The 21270-nt window shown below is 38.9% G+C and overlaps 1 protein-coding gene across 3 annotated transcripts in view; it reads right to left on the bottom strand.

The window, feature by feature from the left end:
- The window catches only part of LOC106071803 (LIM/homeobox protein Lhx9-like), a 102928-nt gene that overhangs the window by 53167 nt on the left and 28491 nt on the right, over positions 1–21270 (bottom strand). For all 3 annotated transcript variants that reach the window (XM_056040775.1, XM_013231989.2, XM_056040774.1), the window contains exon 4: positions 19588–19961. In XM_056040775.1, coding sequence (XP_055896750.1) covers positions 19588–19961 — 374 coding nt within the window. The remainder of the gene's footprint in view (positions 1–19587; positions 19962–21270) is intronic.

Genomic DNA, 21270 nt, shown 5'->3' on the forward strand with positions numbered 1-21270 from the left:
GCTTTGACTTTGAGACTATGACTCGACTAGTAAAAACAAGACTAGGTTTTAGGCAGAGCGAAATATCAGCCTATGTAAACAGACTACTTTAGGACACCTTCGAGACGGGAAGTCTGTTTTGAACGTAGAGAGTTAGCTGGCATTTGACGTCTTCATTGCTATTAAACTTCTTGTTCTGTATCAGCGTCGACTAACTTGTATTGATTGTTTGGCCTTTCGGCCGGTGTTATAGCATTTCGTTGAGTGTTACCTCCGTTTGGCTTATCTGCATTAGACACCGCGGAAGCGCTTACAGTCATATGAACCATCCTCCCCTGTCCTGCGGGAGCTTTGAATTATTAGGCAATAAGCATCTGAAATTCTGAAGAAACATCCGAAGCATGTAAAAAAAAACAACATACTCTCTGTATCTGCACTCAGCTAACCCAATCTTACAGTGACGCATGAAATACACTGGCTCCTCAGTTCATTCATCCAAATAGTAATAACAAAGGTCAACACGCAGTAGTGGTCACTCCGATTATGGACACTTACTAGCATAATTTTACTTTGCAGTATTTTGGTTACTTCTGACATATTTGGTTCTGTTATGGTTACCGTGGAGGCGGTAAAGCGCCTGGCTTCCGCCCCGGGTCCGAAATCTGGTGAAGACTGGGATTTTTAATTTCAGAATCTTTGGGCACCTCTGTGTCCACCCAGCTCTAATGGGTACCTGACATTAGTTCGGGAAAGGTAAAGGCGGTTGGTCGTTGTGCTGGCCACATGACACCCTCGTTAGCCGTAGGCCACAGAAACAGATGACCTTAACATCATTTGCCCTATAGACCTCGAGGTCTGAAAGGGGAACTTATTTACATTACTTTATGAGTACCATGGAATAATTAAGGCTACACTCTCGAGTTCTAATGGCTCATAAGCTAAGTAGTTACTAACGTTATTGTTGCTCTTTAAAGCACTTTACATTTAAAGCAAGTTATTAAAGATGTTACATTACAAAGGGGACGGAATATTTCATTTTACATTGCGCAAGTATGTGGGAAACAACAAAAAACCATAGACCGCTAGAGAGAAAACAAATGTGGACAGGAAAACATGTGGACACCATGGATGATTGGATACAGCTTTCCTCCACACAAAAACACAAACATTACAGAGAGAGAAAGACTTTTTTTTTTTTAATCGTCGGTATTTGTGGAAAAAGGCACCCATTGAGTCGCCTCCTCTGTGTGATACTGCTATACTAGTACTGTCAACTAGCTAACAGTAAGGTAAGCTGACGTCATGGTCTCGTTCACCTTGGTGCTTCAAATGTCCAGTGGGGTCAAGATGGCCCAGGTGTTGACCTCATTAGAACACATACATCCACCATAACCCACCCCCCCTGGCGGTGAGTCGCCACTACTTGACAAGGCCAGCAGGCGTTCATGGGAAGGACAACCAGCAGCAGTAGGATACGTCTGCGAGGAACTCAAAAATATCCAATAGTTAAAGCACCCCCCCTCACACACTCTTCTCAGCCAGTTGTAACGTGTACCGCCTGGCCAGTAGCTCTTAAGTCATGTCAGATAGCTACTTCAAAGTTTACAAGTGTCCATCTAGGAGTCTTAGTGGCCTGCTGACTGCTTCGCCGTCCAGCAATCGGGGGAGGGGAAAGCAAAGGAAGGGGAAAGTATTACATATCATCGTCTTGGCTCCTTTCTGTAGAAGCCCCTACATTGCTTCAGTTACACAAGACACTGAACCAGTTAGGAAGTTCTGTTATGTAGTGCGCTGCAATCTTTATGATATTTGGAATCAGTTTTCTGGCTATACAGTACACTACAGTCTGTATGACATTTGGAATCAATTTTCTAGCTATACAGTACACTGCGCAATTTATACACAACACTGCGCCACTTATGCAGTACACTGCGCCAGTAGTACTATGCACCAGAGCTAATCGGTAGTCTTAATTAAAGCAATGTTGATTGTCTGCTTTGTTTGTTTGTTTTTTTTGTTGAGGTACATCGTCATTATGCAGACCAAGCCACATTTCAAAACTTCCCTTACCCCTCTTCCTAATCGTTTGACATGTGTTGGTTGTTCCTTTTACAATTAAATATTATGTCATCCTAACCTAAAGCTTCCTTCTTGACCCGGTGCTATCCAGACAACAGTCCAGAGCGCGAACCACACAATCAGGGACAATCCAGTTAGGTCAAAAGAAGTATTATATTTCGAATTGTGAATGTGACAATACACGCGTATAGATCTATATATTTCATTTAATATGTAATAAAAAGCCCCGAAATATCAATCGCTTGACCAAACAGACCCGCTGTCAAAGAGGGAATGGGAACAAACAGGACAGGGCTTGTATACGTATTTGAAAGAGTTTTTGGCATGTGGAGGAGGACGTTGTCTGGGCGAAAGTATTTCTCGCGACTGGCCTCGACCGAATGCGATCCAATTGAGCCAGACAGTTTCCCTGCCTACACCAATTAGACCTAGTGACGTCATGCCGCTGTCTCCAGTTACCTATGGCGTACACATTTAGACTTGACTTGACCATTGTCGCAGAGTCTATACTTAAGTCTAGGATAAAAAATCAAGTTTCTTCATTTCTCCCCTGTTGATTTTCACCTTCTTTTTTTGATTAATTACCTGCCCCCTGATCAAAAGGTTTAACGGTTCTCAAAAGATTTTTTTTTTAATCACTTAAAAGCAAGGAGAAAGTCCAAAAACGTTTTTGTTATTTGTTACCTACATGATGCCATTGTGAATAGATGTGGCTACACGATGCTATTGTGAATAGATTTGGCTACATGTAGCTCTTGTTCACATGGTCTTTCCATCCAAACCTAACTCAGACGCCAATCGACAACAAAGACATGAGCGTAACTGAACAATAAGCCCCAACATTTCTATTTTTTTTTCTTCTAGGTCAAAATTTTTGTCCACGCAGGAAACTGGTCAAATTAGTGTAGTGCCTGGTGTGGGACATTGTTGAGTCCTCGCCCCCCCCCCCCCCCGACCCCCATCCAACGATTGTTACGCTTCGTTAATTGGACTAAAGGTTGATTGTGTTTTCGGCTAAAGAGCTACTGCTGTGAAAAATACCCGGATAGGAAATAAAATTGTCTTTATGATTTTTTTTCCCAAATTCAATATATTAAGAAGTCAATCTACTTACATTGAGACAGTGAAATGATAGCATCTGGTGGAGTAGACATAACATTTGCATCTCTGTCTGTCTGTTTGTCTGTCTGTCTGTGTACCAATACGTATATCCTATCCAACCATGTTGGCTGTCTGCCTGCAATAATGTCTGTTATTAATGTAGTCTGATTTTGGTCTTTAAAAAATTCAGTCCGAGTCTAATATGTTTGCCTGATTGTACTAAAATTACCACAAGAAAAGAATACATTTTTTTTTCTACAAAATATTATGAAAATGAATAAATAAAAATACCAATACGTATATCCTATCCAACCATGTTGGCTGTCTGCCTGCAATAATGTCTGTTATTAATGTAGTCTGATTTTGGTCTTTAAAAAATTCAGTCCGAGTCTAATATGTTTGCCTGATTGTACTAAAATTACCACAAGAAAAGAATACATTTTTTTTTTCTACAAAATATTATGAAAGTGAATAAATAAAAAAATACAAAGAGATGATAATGAAGTAAAGAAAGCAAGTTCCCCCCGTTGCTCCACTCTATACAAATAGTCAACAATAAAAAAAACGAAACGAAACGAAAGCACCTGCCCAGATTCTAGAAACCCCCATCTCTACAGTGGCTCTAGTTCAACTTTTTAACCCACCCGAATAAAAATCAAACGTTCAAATTTCCTTAACGAAACTAATCAGCTCATCCCTATGCCCCGCCCCTTTCCCGGCTCCCTCTGCGGTTTCGAGGCTTTTTTTTTTTTTTTTCTTCTCCTTCTTTAAACTCCAGAGAATGCTTCCGGGTCGCTCGAGCGATAAATTTACCTCTGGGGGAGAGAGGGACCCAAGTGAGAGTTTTTGGAATTGGGCGAAAGTTCCAACGCTGCACCACTGAGTTCATCAAATCTAAAGGTTTTCCCAGGCGTAAGAAAGGGGCGCCCTGAATTTGGCTTTGAAAGTTATACGCCACCATTTGTGAAGGTTTGCATGCACCTTCACGGGGGGTGGAGTACGCCCCCGTGACGGGCGAGTACAAAAGACGGCTTGGGGCGCTATTAGATCGCATGTTTGAGGTTTCGCTTTGTGTAGTAAGGGGCGCCGAGTTTGACTGGCTTCGCCGGGTGTGGTGTGTGGTGTGAGGGAGTGAGAAAGTTCTGCTGCGACCACAAGGCCTAGTTTAATAATTGACTGTTTTTAGTAATTCACTTCTATGTTCGGATCACAGACCTATATATATTATACCTTGACTGGAAAACGGAAACAAATTCTTATCCGATAATGATCATATCACAGACCTATATATATATATATATATATAGAGAGAGAGAGAGAGAGAGAGAGAGAGATTCTTAAGTACGTAACTCTTTTTCAAGTTGTACGCGAAGTCGAACCGAATATATATCTTTTCTGTTGATCTTTAGTTTTCAAAGTTTAGAAATAATGCAATACTATTTTGCGGATTTTTAATAGAATGGTCAATTAATGACAGAACTATATATCCACTCAAATATGTGAAATAAAAGCCATTTCCTGTTAGTTTCCATTGAGATAGCGTTTCAAAAATCCTAGATCAAAATAATTCACGTCTGTTGATTTTAATCATCTTATGTACATTTAAATACATTGATTAATCTTTCCAGATTATGAATCTAAAAATTGCAAAATAATAATCATGAGATGAGAGTACTCATATTTTCGATGTTCAATTACTAGATCTAGATCTAAACATTAAATTTTATGTTACATAGGTTAGGGTTGAAAAAAAATAACAACTTTACTTCTTATAACTACTTTACTAAACAACGCCTTGTTTCAACTTTTTTTGAAGTTTTTTCACGACATTTTTTTGCAGTGTTAAAAGATATCCATGTCCAATCTAGATATAATATATATTTATAGGTCTGTGGTTTGCATATAAGATTTGACCTTCTGAATTGTCACACTAAAAGTGAATCTTAGTAAGAGGGAAAAAAAAAAAGAAAGCAATATAAAGAATGTGGTGTCTATAAAATGGAACGTAAGGAAAAAATAATTTAATAAAAAAAGATGAAACTATTGGGAAATTTCGAAATTAAATGACAGAATAAACTATGTTAATGACGCCATTTCACACGATCATTGCTGACAACTAATAAGATTTTTTTTTCAAATGTACAAGCTAAAAAGCTTAGAAATGTGATTCTACCTTGCTTAACAGTGCATATACATAAATCAATAACATTATTTAGTTTATTTAAATACTTAGTATAGCAATACTTTACAACCGGAAACGCCAAAAAAAAAAAAGCTTGCTATTTATGGATTTGACTCACCTAATAAAAGTCTCCCATAGCAGACGTGGCACGCTAGTTCAAATTTAATTTCGTGAAATCTCAGATTACTTTAACTCTTTCTCTCCGAACTGACGATGCCAGCGTTGATTCCACCAGAATGTGGTAAATAATTACGGAGAGAAAGAGTTTAAAAAAACAACAACAACTGAAAAGCTTGAGATTGATGAGAAAAAAAAATCCTAAGTGTTTCTTTTATTCTCGAGAGTATACATATATAAATAGTACAATTCTTTACTTTGTTTTCCATTAGCTTAATTGTTACTGTAATTTCTTTACTGAGCAAGTTTTTAGCTTTTTATAGAGAACGAGATGGCATCACTTTGCTTTAACAGAGGATCAAACTTAAGTCGCTCATTGATGATCTGATGCTCTACTCTTTCACCCCCTTTGACATGTCATAATGCACACAGACTGTAAACATCATACAAAATGATCCTAGACGTTTCGTCACATCACGTGAGAATGCATGTCTCACACGAGAATCACGTGACGCAACGACAGGGGTTGCACCCCCCCCCCCTTCGCAGTTGTAATGACAAATCTATATGCCAGTGACAGGCAGAGGTGTCAAGGGGAGGATAACTCACACTCACCCCGAGACTGATACTTCGATGATATTGACTGGGTGATTGTCTCCCATTGATTGTCACAGCCGGAGTGTGCACTTTACGAAACTGCACGCTATAGGAACAATTGGGTATCGGAATATTAAAGACACACCTTTACAATTGCATACATAGGACTAATACCTTTTTTGTTTCAGATAAAAGTTGTATAAGTATATCCTGCCTTCACCTTTCATGCTGAACCGAAATTAAACATGATTTACCCATAATAATCAATTAAAAAAGAAAGAAAAGGATATAAAACAAAATCAATTAAAACTTCTCTTATTTCAATCTATTACAAACGCCATGTATGTTAAAGGGAAACTCCGATGGTTTTTCAAATTTGATTTATTGACATATTTAAATTCTGCGTAAAAAGTTGTAATAGTAAACATTTTACCTTTTTTTTTTAAATTTAAATGCTTAGAAACATTTATATTTAATAAATTAGTCAGTAAATTCTTCACATTCCAAAAAAAACAACAAGAAACGGGGCTCTATGAGATTTTGTTTTAAGCTAGTTCATACGTCACTTCCCTCAACAATACTGAAAGAGAAACTAGATTTGACCAATCGTATCGCTTCATTCTTACAGTAGCTGTTAGGCTTAGTGACGGCCTAGTCCATAGCTATGATACAGTTATATATATATCTAAAAGCATTAGGATAATCAACTTGAGAAAAAGAGTAACATTTTCATCTAAGCCTCTCTCTGTCCCAAGAAGTAAATAGATATTGTCTGACTGATTCGAACAAACTGGTCAGTGTAAGGCTAGTCGAGACTAACAAGACAAGCGATAGTGTTTGTTGTGTGTTGAGTGGTCAGGCGAGAAAATACACACTGCCGTGGTTAGTCAAGCATGTAAATCTACTTTAAATACGCATTTTTTCTTTGCTTACAAGGTCCTAGATCTAACTGCATAGACCTAGATATGTTTCTTTTACGAGAATGTAAACTTTGCTGTATGGTCTCCCGTTATACAATAAGTCAATAGATTAAAAAACATTTGTGACGTCACATAGAAACCCGGTGAAAGTCTGTGACTGTTTTGGATGCGCAGGAAAATTACGTCAGAAAAACATCAATTACTAAGTTATTATTGCAAAAAAAAAAAAAAGAATCATTTATTCATTATCTGTAAATCAAAACATATATTATTATCAAAACTTGTCAAAACCATCGGAGTTTCCCTTTAAGACTGGGAACTTAGTATGTTTCTTTTTCTTTTTTTTTTAAATTCTTCTACCTTCCATGGACCCGAACCTAGATTCTTCATTCATCAGCCACCGCTCTGCCACCCAGACACAGCTTTTTTTTTTTTTTACTTCATGGTTCGGAGACACATTTTTTTCCCCCTTGAATTGTTTTTGCTACATCTTGACTTTAATTTTCTGGTCCAGTTTCTTTAGTGAACAGGAGCAGAGGGGCGGAGAAGGGAGGGGGGGCATCTTGGAGACGTCTTCCCGTGTTTCCGTTGGCTAGTCATCAAACACAATTTGAATCAATTCTACGGGCTACAACTATTTGAATGTTTCAAACAAATAGTAATATTTAATAACAATAATAATAAGCTTTTATTCATGAGAAAGTCTTACATTGTGTGCTTAACACAGACTTTCCCATAATTGATATCAGGCACCCACTGGTGTTAGGTGGACTCTATGCGTCCTAAAAATCTCAAAATTCAAAATCACTTGGATTCGTACCTGAAACTCCTCGGTGGTAAAGTCAAGGGCCTTACCACTCGGACAGCTCGCCCCGCACACTAAGAAAACATTCCGTTAAAAAAATATCAAATGAAGTCACGTGACATTAAGTCAAAATTTTGAATTTTGTTTTTGACGAAATAAAATATAAGAATATGTGTCTGAATTTGTTCCGCCAACATGGCGAAATTCTGTTTTAAATCGCAAGATATTAAAGAGTACATTGCTTCCCTTGTCTTGATGATTCCGGAAAGAAGTAGTCTAGTGATCAGAATACAGGTTTGTAAGAAATACAGTCTAGTGCTTACTGAGGACACTTTATTATGAGATTGGGGACTATAATAGAAGTCTGTTGAGTGTTTCTCGTAATCTTGTGCTCATAATGTTTTACAAATACTTTTCATAATTAAAAAAAAATAAATTAACGTAGTTAAAAAATTAAGAACTACATGATGTGACGAGTTATTTCCCTTCCCTCTTTCGATTCTAAAAGTGAGTTGTCATCCTTGCTGTACAGCGAATGACTTAAGTCATGTGACTGAACATAATCAAATGACATGTAATTATATCATTCCGTTTTTTTAATTACTTCCATTTCTGTAACCCTCCAAGACTGGGCTGTGTATTGGCTGCTCGAGCTGAACTTGAACTAAATTTTTTTTTTGAAAAGGGGGGAGGGGGAGAAAGAGGGAGAAAAAAAAATCAAAGTTCGGAACGGGAAGGAGCAGGCCCAGCGCCCCGGGGTTCTACACTATGTTGTGTGTTTACATAACGTAGATCTCGGGCACCCCAGGGAGTTAATTGTCAGTTCAGGATACCAGAGTAATTAGTCTTTGTGCGGTGATACGTCTTGGGGGTCACAGAGACTCGTACGAAATATGGAGAGATACAGCTGGAGACATGAAGTAAAAGAGAGAGAGAGAGAGTGAGGGAGAGTAGTGGGAGAGAAAGAGGAGATAGAAGGAAAACTATTGGGGAGATAGATAGAGAGAGGGAGTTTCGTATTTGTCCTGAGCCGCATTCAGTTCAATGGTATGAACATTAAAGGACATCCTTTACATTACAAGAAACGTACACGTAGTGTGTGTTGTGTCTTTGTATGTGTGCGCAGTGTGATTAGTGTGTGTGTTTAGTGTATGTGTGTGTGTGATCTACTTGAAAATGTGTGGTTGTAAATATATTTGAAACAAATTAAGTCTTGCAATAGACTGCCGTCAATCTGATCTGTCAATAATGGAACAAATGCACGCATTTACTTTCGCGTACTGCAAATTTCTATAACACTTTTTGGATATAACTTCAGATTTGAAAACACCATCTTTGCCCAAACCTCAAACCAGACAGGGAATGGCAGCGGGCAAGGTTTGAACCCCAGACCACAAAACGACAGTCCAAAGTATATACCACATAACCAGCCATCCATCCATTCAAATTAACTGACTTTGCAATGAGCAAATGAAGAGAAACAGAATGATCTCAAAACTCCTGTCTCTGTGGCATTTTACAAATCAAGAGATGATCTTTTCCCTTTGCAACTTCATGTGTGACTAAAGAGGCCAATCCTTGATACACAGCTGCGGTCACAGGATGGGCATATGTAATCACCAGGCGCCGTTGCATTTTTACCCTTCTTTCTACTACTGTTGTTTATGGTATCTGCAATCGGGACCCTTTTCTTTATGCTCGCTCTCCATGTGGATCTATCCACAGCCTTTTTTTCACCTTTTAAGAATTATATTGACGCAGGGAAAAGTTATACTGACGTCAATATAATTAATTAATAGTACAATTTTAGACCTTTTTTTTATATATTTCTGTTGCCTCAAATGCAAAACAACCACTCTGCCTTTCTATGTCTTTCGCTCTCTCTCTCTTTCTCTGCCTCTCTCTCTCTCTCTCTGATTGTAGCTAAAAAACATTTTTAAACATTAGTGGTATTACCAAGTCATTATTTAATTATGTTTGAGCCGCTGTCAACGGGGTGGCACCGCGTCTGTGTTCTATTTGTTCCCAAACCTCACGCAGTCTCCAAGAAGAAAGTGATGTCTATCTAGGTGGCTGCTTCTTTATGGAAACTGGACGAAATTTCAAGGGAAGAAACTTAACTTGAAATAATGTGTTGTGGGAGTTTCCTCCCCTAGAGCGTCAACTGTGCTTGTTAATCTGTGATTAAAAGAACTTTAGAAGCTTTCTTTCTTTCTTTCATGTCCAGGGTGGCTCGATTATCATGATGCGATCGTAGATTATCTTCAGTGTCTTTTATCATATCGTCTTCCTTCCTGTGACCATTTGTCAGCTTTAGATATTCAATGGAGGGGCAGGCTAGTTCCGGTTGCTCGTTTGCTCTGATTGGAAGTTTGATCATCACACTTTTTCGTGACGTGGACCGCATGAGGTCCACCACGCCCACATGGTGCCGCGTCCAGGATCAAAGGTCACATGAGCTGCGGGAAGTGCGCGACTTATTACGCGCGGCAACAAAGATGGCATCTTTTACTCCATCTTTTCTTTCTAATTTTACGGATTTTTTTTCGCTTTTTGATTCAGGGGTTAATAAAAACCCACCTTGCTCAGTAAGAAAGAATTGAAGGAGAGTTATATAGAAAGAGGAACTATTAGAGAGAGGAGAGAGAGAGAGAGAGGTGTCTCTGGACATGTCTTTAACTTTGTGACGTCAATATAGATTTCATGTTATTTCTTTCTCTCCTTATCGACGATACCATCGTTGATTTGACCCCATTAAATTAACAATTTTTTGTTTGTTTCATAAACTTTAATTGGTGTTATATAAAAAAGGGCATGCATTTATCTATACCAATTATAACATTTTCTGATTAAAAGAAAAATGTTATTGAAATTTAACCCTATCAGAAGTACAAATGGATATTCTTTCTGAACAGGGAATATAATTACGGAGAGATAGAGTTAAACTAGTTGTGACTTAAACACTTGACCTAACCCGGTTTGCTATATTCTTTCAATATTTATCTTTAATACAAGTCACTAAGTGTGAATCAAGATCTAGTCAGCTTTTTTTTTTTTTTAATTTTTAATTTGGTATTAGTCTACATATTTAAAAGCTCCCCTTTCAGACGTCACGATCTATGGAGCAGATGACGTAAAGCTAAATGTTTCTGAGGTCCACGGTTAACAAGGGTGTCGCGTGGCCAGCACAACGACCAACCGCCTTTACTTTTCCTCAACTAATGTCAGGTACCCATAAGAGCTGGGTGGATTCAGAGGAGGCCCAAAGATCCCGAAAGTAAACAAAATCCCAGTTTTCACGAGGATTCGGATTTGGGACCTCCAGTTCGGAAACCAAGCGCTTTACCACTCAGCCACCGCGTCTCCTAGTCTCCCTATTAAGTAATAAATTATTGTGTGTGTTGCGAAACGAAGAGAATGCAGTTAGAGGAGTAGATGGGAAGACGTTCCTGTCTGTGGAAGAGATTCTAGCCCTGGAAAAGGCCGGAATGGAGTAGGTCTGTTGTCAGAGCAGGTGTGGTGCTTCCACGGCCCACAGATTAAAACACAGAACAAATCAGAAGTTTCTGAACGAACCAATAAGATATATCGAAGTCCTAGAAAAAAATTTTCTTTCCCTATTCTCTTTATTGCTAGTCCTGCATAACACACACAAGTGTCGCACACGCGCAGTGGCGTACCAAGAAATAGTGCTGGTGGGGCAGACTCATCGGGCTTTACCGCTCAGGCACCGCGCCTCCCTACGCCACTCACACACATCTACAAACTCGCCAACAAACTCACAAACGGACCAAGCAGACTACGAGATGTATTGTCTGTAAAGATGTTTACCCTCTTCAGGGTCATCCCAGGTTAAAATAAACTGATTCCAACAAATACAGGAGATTTAGAGCAAACAAGGTGAGATAATCAATGTTTAGGAGGGGAATTAGAATTAAAAGACCATTCATTCTCGGGAGTGTTGTCTCCCTTTCAAAACAAAATATTATGAAGATATTTCTTTTCTTCATTTTAATCTTTTGCTAGAAATCATCTCCCCCCCCCCCCTCATTTCGCTTAAGGAAACGATTTAAGTGAATACATAGGACACATTTTCATTGTGGCGAAAACACACACACACTATTACACTCAACACACCGACGCTTATTCCAATCCAGGCAACTCTTTTAAATCTATACATTTTTTTTTTCTTTGCTTTTTTTTTTTATGAATCGCCTACTCGAACACCTTTCATCTGTTTCCACCGACCGAGATTTTTGTCAGCCATTGATTGAAGTGTCCCGATTAATACCAAACATGGGGAAAGGTTTGTCTGTCGTCGAGGTATTTAGCAGATAGCATACAAACAAGGGTGACAATCACCGCGTTCTGTTGGCAAGAGACGCAACTCCCGCCATCGGCTTAACGGAAGCGCTCAAAATTGAAAAGGAATTGATTTTCTGGGAGTGAATTGAGCAAGGTGAATAGAAGAGAGAGAGAGAGAGATGGAAATCCTTTCTCTCCGGGTCTTTTTTTTTCTTTTTATTCTTCCGGAGCAAATACCGAGAAACGGGCAGGACACCTGAGCCAAAGCTGACGCCGCTGGTCGTGGTGCCGCTGCTGTTTTTGAGCGGTGGGCGCCCAAGGGGTATGAGGGTTTAATAGGGAAGAAAGTTTTTGTTTTGAGGTTTGATCCTAAGTGGACTGACTGTTTACGACAACTCTGTAGGAGTGGATAAAAGGGGGGTGGGCTCTTTACGACAGTCCTGTGTGTTAAGGGATTTTTTAAGTATAGGCAAAGACAGACTTGATTCATAGATATGTTGTTCGTTTGATTGGTGATTGATTTGTGGATAGTTCATTTGATTGACAATTGATTTGTGGATAGTTCTTTTGATCGAATGATTTGTGGATAGTTCGTTTGATTGAGGGTTGATTTGTGGATTGTTTGTTTGATTAATTTGTGGATAGTTCGTTTGATTGAGGATTGATTTGTGGCTTGTGTGATTGATTTGTGGATAGTTCGGATGATTGATTTGTGGATTGTGTGTTTGATTGATAATTGATTTGCGGATAGTTCGTTTGATTGATGATTTATTTATGGATAGTTCTTTTGATTGATGATTGATTTGTAAATTGTGTGTTTGATTGATAATTGATTTGTGCACTACTCCAGTAGAGCCTTTTCCGATTTGTTTAAGACGTGTGCTGGTCACGTGACACCGGCAGGACTGATGACGTATTCAGCAGGTGACTGACTCACCCCATGTTTACCCGAGCTCTCTAATAGCTCCTCCTCTCAATGCACGGGAAGAGATTGGAAAATAACAAGAGGCAGGGGGAAAAGTGGGGGGGGGGTTATGGAAAGAGGAGGACTTATTAGGCCACCTTTTACCTGCCCCCGGTGTGTGGCGTCAGATGATATGACCAATGCGTGATCTCTGCTCCATGTTTGTCTTTTTTTTCCCCCAGAGTAAGCCTCAGTGTGTGTGTGTATTAGTAGAGTTCTTTACTGAATTAGCTCAATGTATGCGTGTGTGTGTGTGTGTGTGTGTGTCTGGTGTCCGTGAGTGTGTGTTTTAATAACATTCCTAATAGCTAAGTTAATCGTTTTTAAAGGGCATTCAAGTACAACCGTGGAAAAAAAAATCTTATCTTCATTTAAGTCTTTGGTCCTTTCTCGCTGGAGACTCCCAGACTTCTTTGTACTGTTGTAAAGAGAGGCTACATACTTGCAGACATTTTGGTCATTGGTTTGGCTTTTTTTTTTTTTTTTTTTTTTTTGCATGTGTGTCACGTGTCACATTAAGACCTGACCATAACTCTCGCAGCTCTCTTCTCTTTATTTTATGGTGGTGGGAAATTTAAACAAAAATAATTATTATTTCGAATTATTTTAAATTGGTCGTATCTAACTCTCTCTCTCTTTCTCTCTCTCTCTCTCTCTCTCTCTCACACACACACACACATATATACATACATATATATATATACACACGCGCCTACGCAAGCTACTCGTCCACTTGACAAACAAACAAGTTTCTATGCCGTAGAAGAAAAAGGTTCCATACTTGTGGAAAAGTCTTAATTTTTATGAAAAGTTTGAAACCTCTGCATTAGTATCTTCTATCTTCATGTTTGAGTATCTTTATGTTTAAGTATCTTTAAGTTTGAGTCTTCAAGTTTTAGTATCTTCAAGTTATAGTATCTTCAAGTTATAGTATCTTAACATTTTAGTATCTTAAAGTTTGAAAACTGCATTAGTATCTTCTATCTTCATGTTTGAGTATCTTTAAGTTTGAGTATCTTCAAGTTATAGTATCTTCAAGTTATAGTATCTTAACATTTTAGTATCTTAAAGTTTGAAAACTGCATTAGTATCTTCTATCTTCATGTTTGAGTATCTTTAAGTTTGAGTATCTTCAAGTTATAGTATCTTCAAGTTATAGTATCTTAACATTTTAGTATCTTAAAGTTTGAAAACTGCATTAGTATCTTCTATCTTCATGTTTGAGTATCTTTAAGTTTGAGTATCTTCAAGTTATAGTATCTTCAAGTTATAGTATCTTAACATTTTAGTATCTTAAAGTTTGAAAACTGCATTAGTATCTTCTATCTTCATGTTTGAGCATCTTTAAGTTTGAGTATCTTCAAGTTTGAGTATCTTCAAGTTTTAGTATCTTCAAGTTATAGTATCTTCAGGATTTTAGTATCTTCAAGTGATAGTATCTTCACGTTTTAGTATCTTCACGTTTCACTGAGTATTGTTTCATTTCTTCTACCGCGCTACTTTTTATTTCTCCCGTGTCTTCATGTTTTTTTTTCATTCATGTCCTTCCAGCTCTAGCAGTAGAACTCTTTCCTTCACCAAAAAGTTCTCTCCAACTCTTCAAAAAAAAAAAAAGTCACGTCTTCCGCTGTCTTCATTCGTTCTGTCTCTCCATCACGTCGTGTCTCTCTATCTCATCCTCTTCACAAGACCCTCTGGTCCATCTCTCCACACTCGCCCCCCCCCCCTCCTCGGCCTCACACACCTATTGTCAACGAGCCTGCCAATTAGCAAGTCTAACGTTCACTGTCTAGTCCACCATCACCACCCCACCTTCTCCCTCAACCCCCCCCCCCCGGCCCATTTCTTTTCCCATGCCACACTCTGTGCTGACATCTATCGGCAGTTTTTTTTTTTTTTTACTCTTTCTAAACTCCTCCATTTAAATTTTTTTTCAGCTTTACTTTCGTTCTTTAACTTCCACACATGTCGCACCCACTCAATATCTGATCCACCACACACTCTCCCACACATCAACACTTTTACCTGCATTGTATCATATTCCAAGCAAACGTACTCCGCCCCTGACTGTATTGTTTCCCCTGGCCAATGCCAAATCATCTTTTTTTTCTCTTTGACTATATTTTATTCCTAGCCAATGCCAAATAAATTTCCACAATATTATTTTATCCTTAACCAATGCCAAAGTCATGTCCTTAAGGCTTTAACCTATCCTGAGCCAGTTCTTCTAAGCTTCGAAAGCTACAGAAAGATGCTTGCAAAATTAGCTATAGGAAGGGAAGTATTTGCAGGGGTCTTTGTGGTTTTCAATCATAGTGATGTACCTATCTGCTTCACGTGAGAACAGCCATAAAGACAGACTTCAAACTTAACCTAGAATGACCATGTCTTAACTTCAGTCGTCCCGCTACCTGTCCGACTACTGCAAGGGCACTTCAGGTAGCGCCACACCCCACAGTACCGTTACGCATGTCACTCCAACCTGTATTAAGGGCGCTTGAGTGGCCCTGTGTGGGGTAGTCATGACACTTTAACAGTGAAAGGGGTGATGCCTTGCACGTAAGATTCCGTTACTGAATCGGGTTTAAGTTGAGCACAATAGCCAATATCTGTCACACCTCATTTTCACTTTTTTGTTAATCACTTTGAGTGTCTTACCGACTTTTACCGAGCCTTTACGACTTTTGCCGAGTCTTACCGACTTCTACCGAGTCTTTCCGACGTTTACCGAGTTTGATGTCACGTTGTTCTTGTCATGCCAAGAACAGACACTAAATTTCATGGACGCCCACTTTTTGATACATTAAATACAAACAAGCAAAATATTTTTAAAAGTACTTTAATAATGACTACAAGTGTCTTGATAAAGTCTGAATAGATTGTGTTTTAGATTCTGATGATTGTATTATGTACATTCCCTAAATTGACTTCCCTTCCTAATTTGTAAAACCCAAGTCGATGCCATTTACTGCAACCTCGTCGAAACCTCACAAATAAAAGCAACATCAATCTCAAAGCCAGACCTAGCCGACCTCCCGCATTAACTCTGACCGGTATGTCCAGCGGTCGACTTTAACAGGACGCCCACTTTAACAGTCTGATAGTACCGCTCTCCCGCCATTAAGTGACCGACAGTTAAAATGACAATAAAACGAATACGGACGGAGCAGTTATCCCTTTTACTAGTGGTCAGTTAATCTTGACTTCGGGAATTTCCGAAAATTATCTTCAAAGTATTTATGCACACCAGTGGATCTCATCCTTTTGTAGCAATACACTTTAGGGACCTTTAGAAACAGAAATAGACCATCGCTACAGAGAAAGCTGTTAGATGCACTTTTACGAAAAAGTAATTCTACGTTGAAACCAAATGTAAAATTAGATCTAAGTTCTGGTGAGCTCTTCGAGTTGAAAGTAGAACTTATGTTTGAATAGTTTTAGTTAAGTTATTATTGTATTAGTAGACAAAGTCTCCCTATCTGTCATCAAACAGCTCAAATAGAACTATCAGGGTCCAATAGAACTACCAGGCCCCAATAGAACTATCAGGATCCAATAGAACTATCAGGCTCCAATAGAACTACCAGGCTTCAATAGAACTACCAGGCTCCAATAGAACTATCAGGCTCCAATAGAACTACCAGGCTCCAATAGAACTATCAGGCTCCAATAGAACTACCAGGCTCCAATAGAACTACCAGGCTCCAATAGAACTACCAGGTCTCCTTAGGATATTTTCAACATTTCTTGTAGATTGTGGAGTGTTACTTATGCATTAAAAACTTAACTTACTCATGCTAATAAAATGAAACGCATATACACATTTTTTTTTGTTTTCAGCCACTGCACATCCACGTTTCTGAAATATGTAAATAGAGCAACAGACAATCTCTTTCTGACTTTGCAAGGACTTTGCTTTAACTGTGGAAATGCGTCTTGACTTCATTTAACATTGCGTATAATACTCGAGTTATCAAAATTCGCATGAATTTCAATCAGACGGTAACACTAATATAGCTGACCAGGTCTTTTTTTGTTTTTTTTTTTTGTTAGAGGATCAGTTGTAGTTATGTACATAGTGGTCGTGTGTGGTAGATTGTAAATACATTGTAATCTAATGTTCCTATATTGTGGTTCTATTTAGATACAAAGTGGTTATAGGTGGACACATTGTTTTTTTTTGGTAGATACGTCATATCTTATATTTTTATTGTTAAAAATAATGTGGATAGATCCATGTGAATAGCGTCGTGTGGATAGAGCTATGGCTTCGGTTGACTCGTGAGTTACCTGGTCTTCAAATCGTAGCTTAAACTACTCACCATACACTATAGAGTCCAGTCACTACAGAGTCCAGTCGTCTGGTCGTAATGGACATTACGGGATTCAGGGACCTGTCAGCCGTCAATCATCAAAAAGTAATCAAGCTTTGAGGTCAGCACATTGCACGTGAGCCACACGCCCCCTTCACAGTAACCCCCCTCCCCCCAACATTCATCTAGTACTTGCTACATCACTACCCCACGTGCAGTCACTCAACTGCACCTCCCACAGACACAGACACATACTATTTCCATCTTCACATTTACAATAAATATAAAGTAACTAAACCCCATATTGCTACTATCATTATATATAATTGTCTATGAGTATTATAAAATTTATATGGTCATAAGAACCAGAATGAAAGTCATGAAGTCAAAGTCTCCCCCAAAGCAATTAGGTCTGCACGTTGGACCTATTAGACTTCATCAATCTCTTCTGCAACATTATTTCGTGGCTAGCACAAAGGCCAACAGTCTCTGCACCCCTCATCAAAGTACATTCACAGATGTGTCTCTTTGAATAAACAAAGTGTTGTTTGGGGGTGGGGGGTGGGGGGCAAGCCTTGTGCGTTTAGATGTGTGTTTAAGTGTGTTTAGATGTGTGTTTAAGTGTGTTTAGATGTGTGTTTAAATGTGTGCGAGTTTTGTAAAATATCTTGTAAGTTGGTAAAACACAAGTAAAAGTACACTTGTTTAGGTCAGTGCATATGTCATGTGACTATAATCACGTGACGAGAGCTCACGCAAGTAACAATGCAGTTACATTGAAAGCTTGTTACAAAGATTATCAGATGTTGCTTCACTTAACCATCTACTAGACAGGTCCGGGGCTTGCATCACGATAGGGGGCCCCCGCTGTGTTTCAGCATCTGCGGCTTACGGGGTCCCGCTAAGAGTTTGCTGGAAGGCTTTATTAAAACTCATTAGCTTTGCCTCGTTTCCAAATATTGATTTGCGAAACGATTTTAACACATCTCAATGGGGTTGGCGATACGTCTCCATAGATGGGGTGGATGGGGTTGGGCCATCTCCCCGGACAAGCGAAATCGCGCTTTTTTTTTTTTTTCCCATTCCAGGTCTCGGGTGAGAGGTGTCAAGGGGGCTGGTTGGAGGGGCGGAGAAAAGAGGGAAGACGTTCATATACAAAAAAATTGGGGGGGGGGGGTCGATTGCCTGTCATCATTTCGTTAATTAGATTAAAATTCGGAGAAAGTTTTAGAAATGTTGATGAAGTGGAAGGCTGGATAGTGGTGGAGTGTGGAGGGGGGGTGGGGTGGAATGCGACAGAGTGCTGCTTGAAAAGGCAGAGTGCGCGAGAGAGTAGGGAAGAGAAAAAGTTGTGTGTGTGTGTGTGATAGAGAGAGAGAGAAAGAGTGAGAAAATATGTGACAGAGGAAGAGTATTGTTGAGAGAGCATGAGAGGGGAAGAAAAAAAAAAGGAGACATTCTAATTTCTGTTTTCCTATTGGCTGTAAGTTGCATTGACAAATAAGGAGCAATGGAGAAACATGCGATTTCCCGTAAACCACTTCATACTACACACATTTTATATACATAATAATAATAATGGCAATATGTAGGTCACGGTAGTCAACGCGAATCCACGTGAAATACTAAACTCCTCACTAATCTTCGGACTCACAGCCTTAGAATAATAATTTAACAATAATGGCAATGTTTTCGTTTCAGTTTCACATGCTGTATATATATATATATATACATACATACATACATACATACATACATACATACATACATACATACATACTAGGGAATCATTGTAGAGCTTCACATGGCTACGCAAACCCAGTTGCGACCTGCATATTTTTTCACATCTGATGCAGACAGTGCCCTGCTTATACATTTGTAGGATAAAAGTCAATGAAAATACAGGTGCGATTTCCTGTCTCGATGATGGGTCATAGATTCCACTAGACCTGCAGTCAATTATCTAGTTCTGGTTCAAGTGTTAACTTAAAAAGCTACGGTTACTATAGTAAAAAACAACACTTTGCATATCATTAGATGAAGATCTATATAATTTGAACTCTCTTCCGGCTTATTTGTAGTATTGTCAATTGGTATACCCCAACTAGCATATAATTTGTAAATGTCATCGTTTAATGATGTAGATTGTAGAGGGTTCAAAATGTTGGCATTAAGTGTGTGTGTTTGGGGGGAGGGGGTAAGGAGACTAGAAAAAAAAAACTTACCCAGGCCCGTGCAGCCGTCAGGATCTGACATGGGGCTTTTTCGTTTTCGCGGCCTTCCCTTTTGAACAGCGCCCACGCCGTTATAGAATGGAATCGGGCCCCCGCCTCCACCGCCGGGGCTGTGAGCTCCGTGGGGGCCCATGCCGGGGCTCATACTGGGCAGGCTAAACTCCCCCTGGAACATCAGCTCATAGTCCATTCGACAGTAGATTAGTCCCTCTTTCACGCCGTACTGTTCCCCGGACTTCAGGGTCCTGTTGCAGGCGCTGCAGGCGAAACATGTCAGGTGGAACACCTGGTCCTTGGCCCTCATAATCAGTTCGTTCACAGATATTGGCATCTGACACCGAGCACAGTTCTTGACAGCAAATCTCCTGAGAGAAAAAGATTCAAAATAAAAACTTTTGATTAGATATACAAATAACAATTTAGTCAGGTATCGAAACACATTTCGCTAAGTTTCTTTGTAAGAATTTTGTTCATATTGGTCAAACAGTTTCAATGAAAATAACAATGTACTTAATTGTTACAATGTAATTCCTAATTTTAAATTTGATTTTATTTACATTTCAACATTTAACAAAAAATCTTTCAAGAAACAATTGGTTTTCTCACATAATTATCTCCATTCTTTTGAAAATTCTACCGTTTCGTCATTTTCTTCGCTTCCTGTCTGTCCTTTTGTCTGTCTCTTTTATCTTTCTTACTTTTGCTTCTTCTATTCTTTTCTTTTCCTCTCGTTCACTCACACTTTTCTTCTCATTTTCGTTTCTTCTTTCATTCTTTTTCTTTTTTCTATTTTTTCTTCTTCATCATTCTTTTTTTTTTCTTAGTCTGTCCGTTCTCTTTTTCTTCTCTTTTTCTTGTTTTTTTTCTTTCTTTCTTTAGTCTTTTTACTTATCTTTCATTCACACACACACACACACACACACACACACAAACATTGCCTGTCTCTGACACTGTTTGGTCTGTTTTCTACCCGAAATCAACCATTCGACTATCCATAACATAAAAGTCGACTTTTGAATTATCTACAGACTACTATTTCAGATTTGTATCAATGCTCTTGGCACGTTCAATATTCAAGAAAAATTTCAAACACACTCACCTATATACACGCATCTTCTTAAACACACACACACACACATACCCAGAGACTGCAGAACACCCTCCCACACACACACTCTCGGAGACACACTCGTATGCCCTGTAATCTTGAGTCACAGACTAAAATCAAGGCTTGGCCCCTTGGTATAAAATTGACATAAGGATAATGTCAGTAATTAAACCGTCCTGTCTCATACAAAGAGATATTGATCTGGACAGTAGGGTACCAGCTACCATCACATTACTTGTGGCGCAGGGTGCCTGACTGTTGGGTGGAGATGGGTGAGGGAGGTGTTGGAAATAGGTGGAGGTGAAAAAAAATGGATAAGCAAACATAACAATTAAATATTGCATTTTTGAGGTTTTTTTTTCTGGGTTTTCATCGATACGCGTACAACTTTATCATAAAATGTGAGTGATCAGAAGTTTGTCCAAATCAGATTCTGGGTGGGACTAATACTAGGTTTCCGGTGTTTTTTTTTTAAAATAATTTTGTGTGTGAATGTGTGTTTTTGTAAAGAGTGGACGTGTGGACCGAAAAAGCAGGTGGGGGGGGGGGAATAGTCATGAATGTAG

This window comes from Biomphalaria glabrata, chromosome 9, assembly GCF_947242115.1.
Source record: "Biomphalaria glabrata chromosome 9, xgBioGlab47.1, whole genome shotgun sequence".
NCBI lineage: Eukaryota > Metazoa > Mollusca > Gastropoda > Planorbidae > Biomphalaria > Biomphalaria glabrata.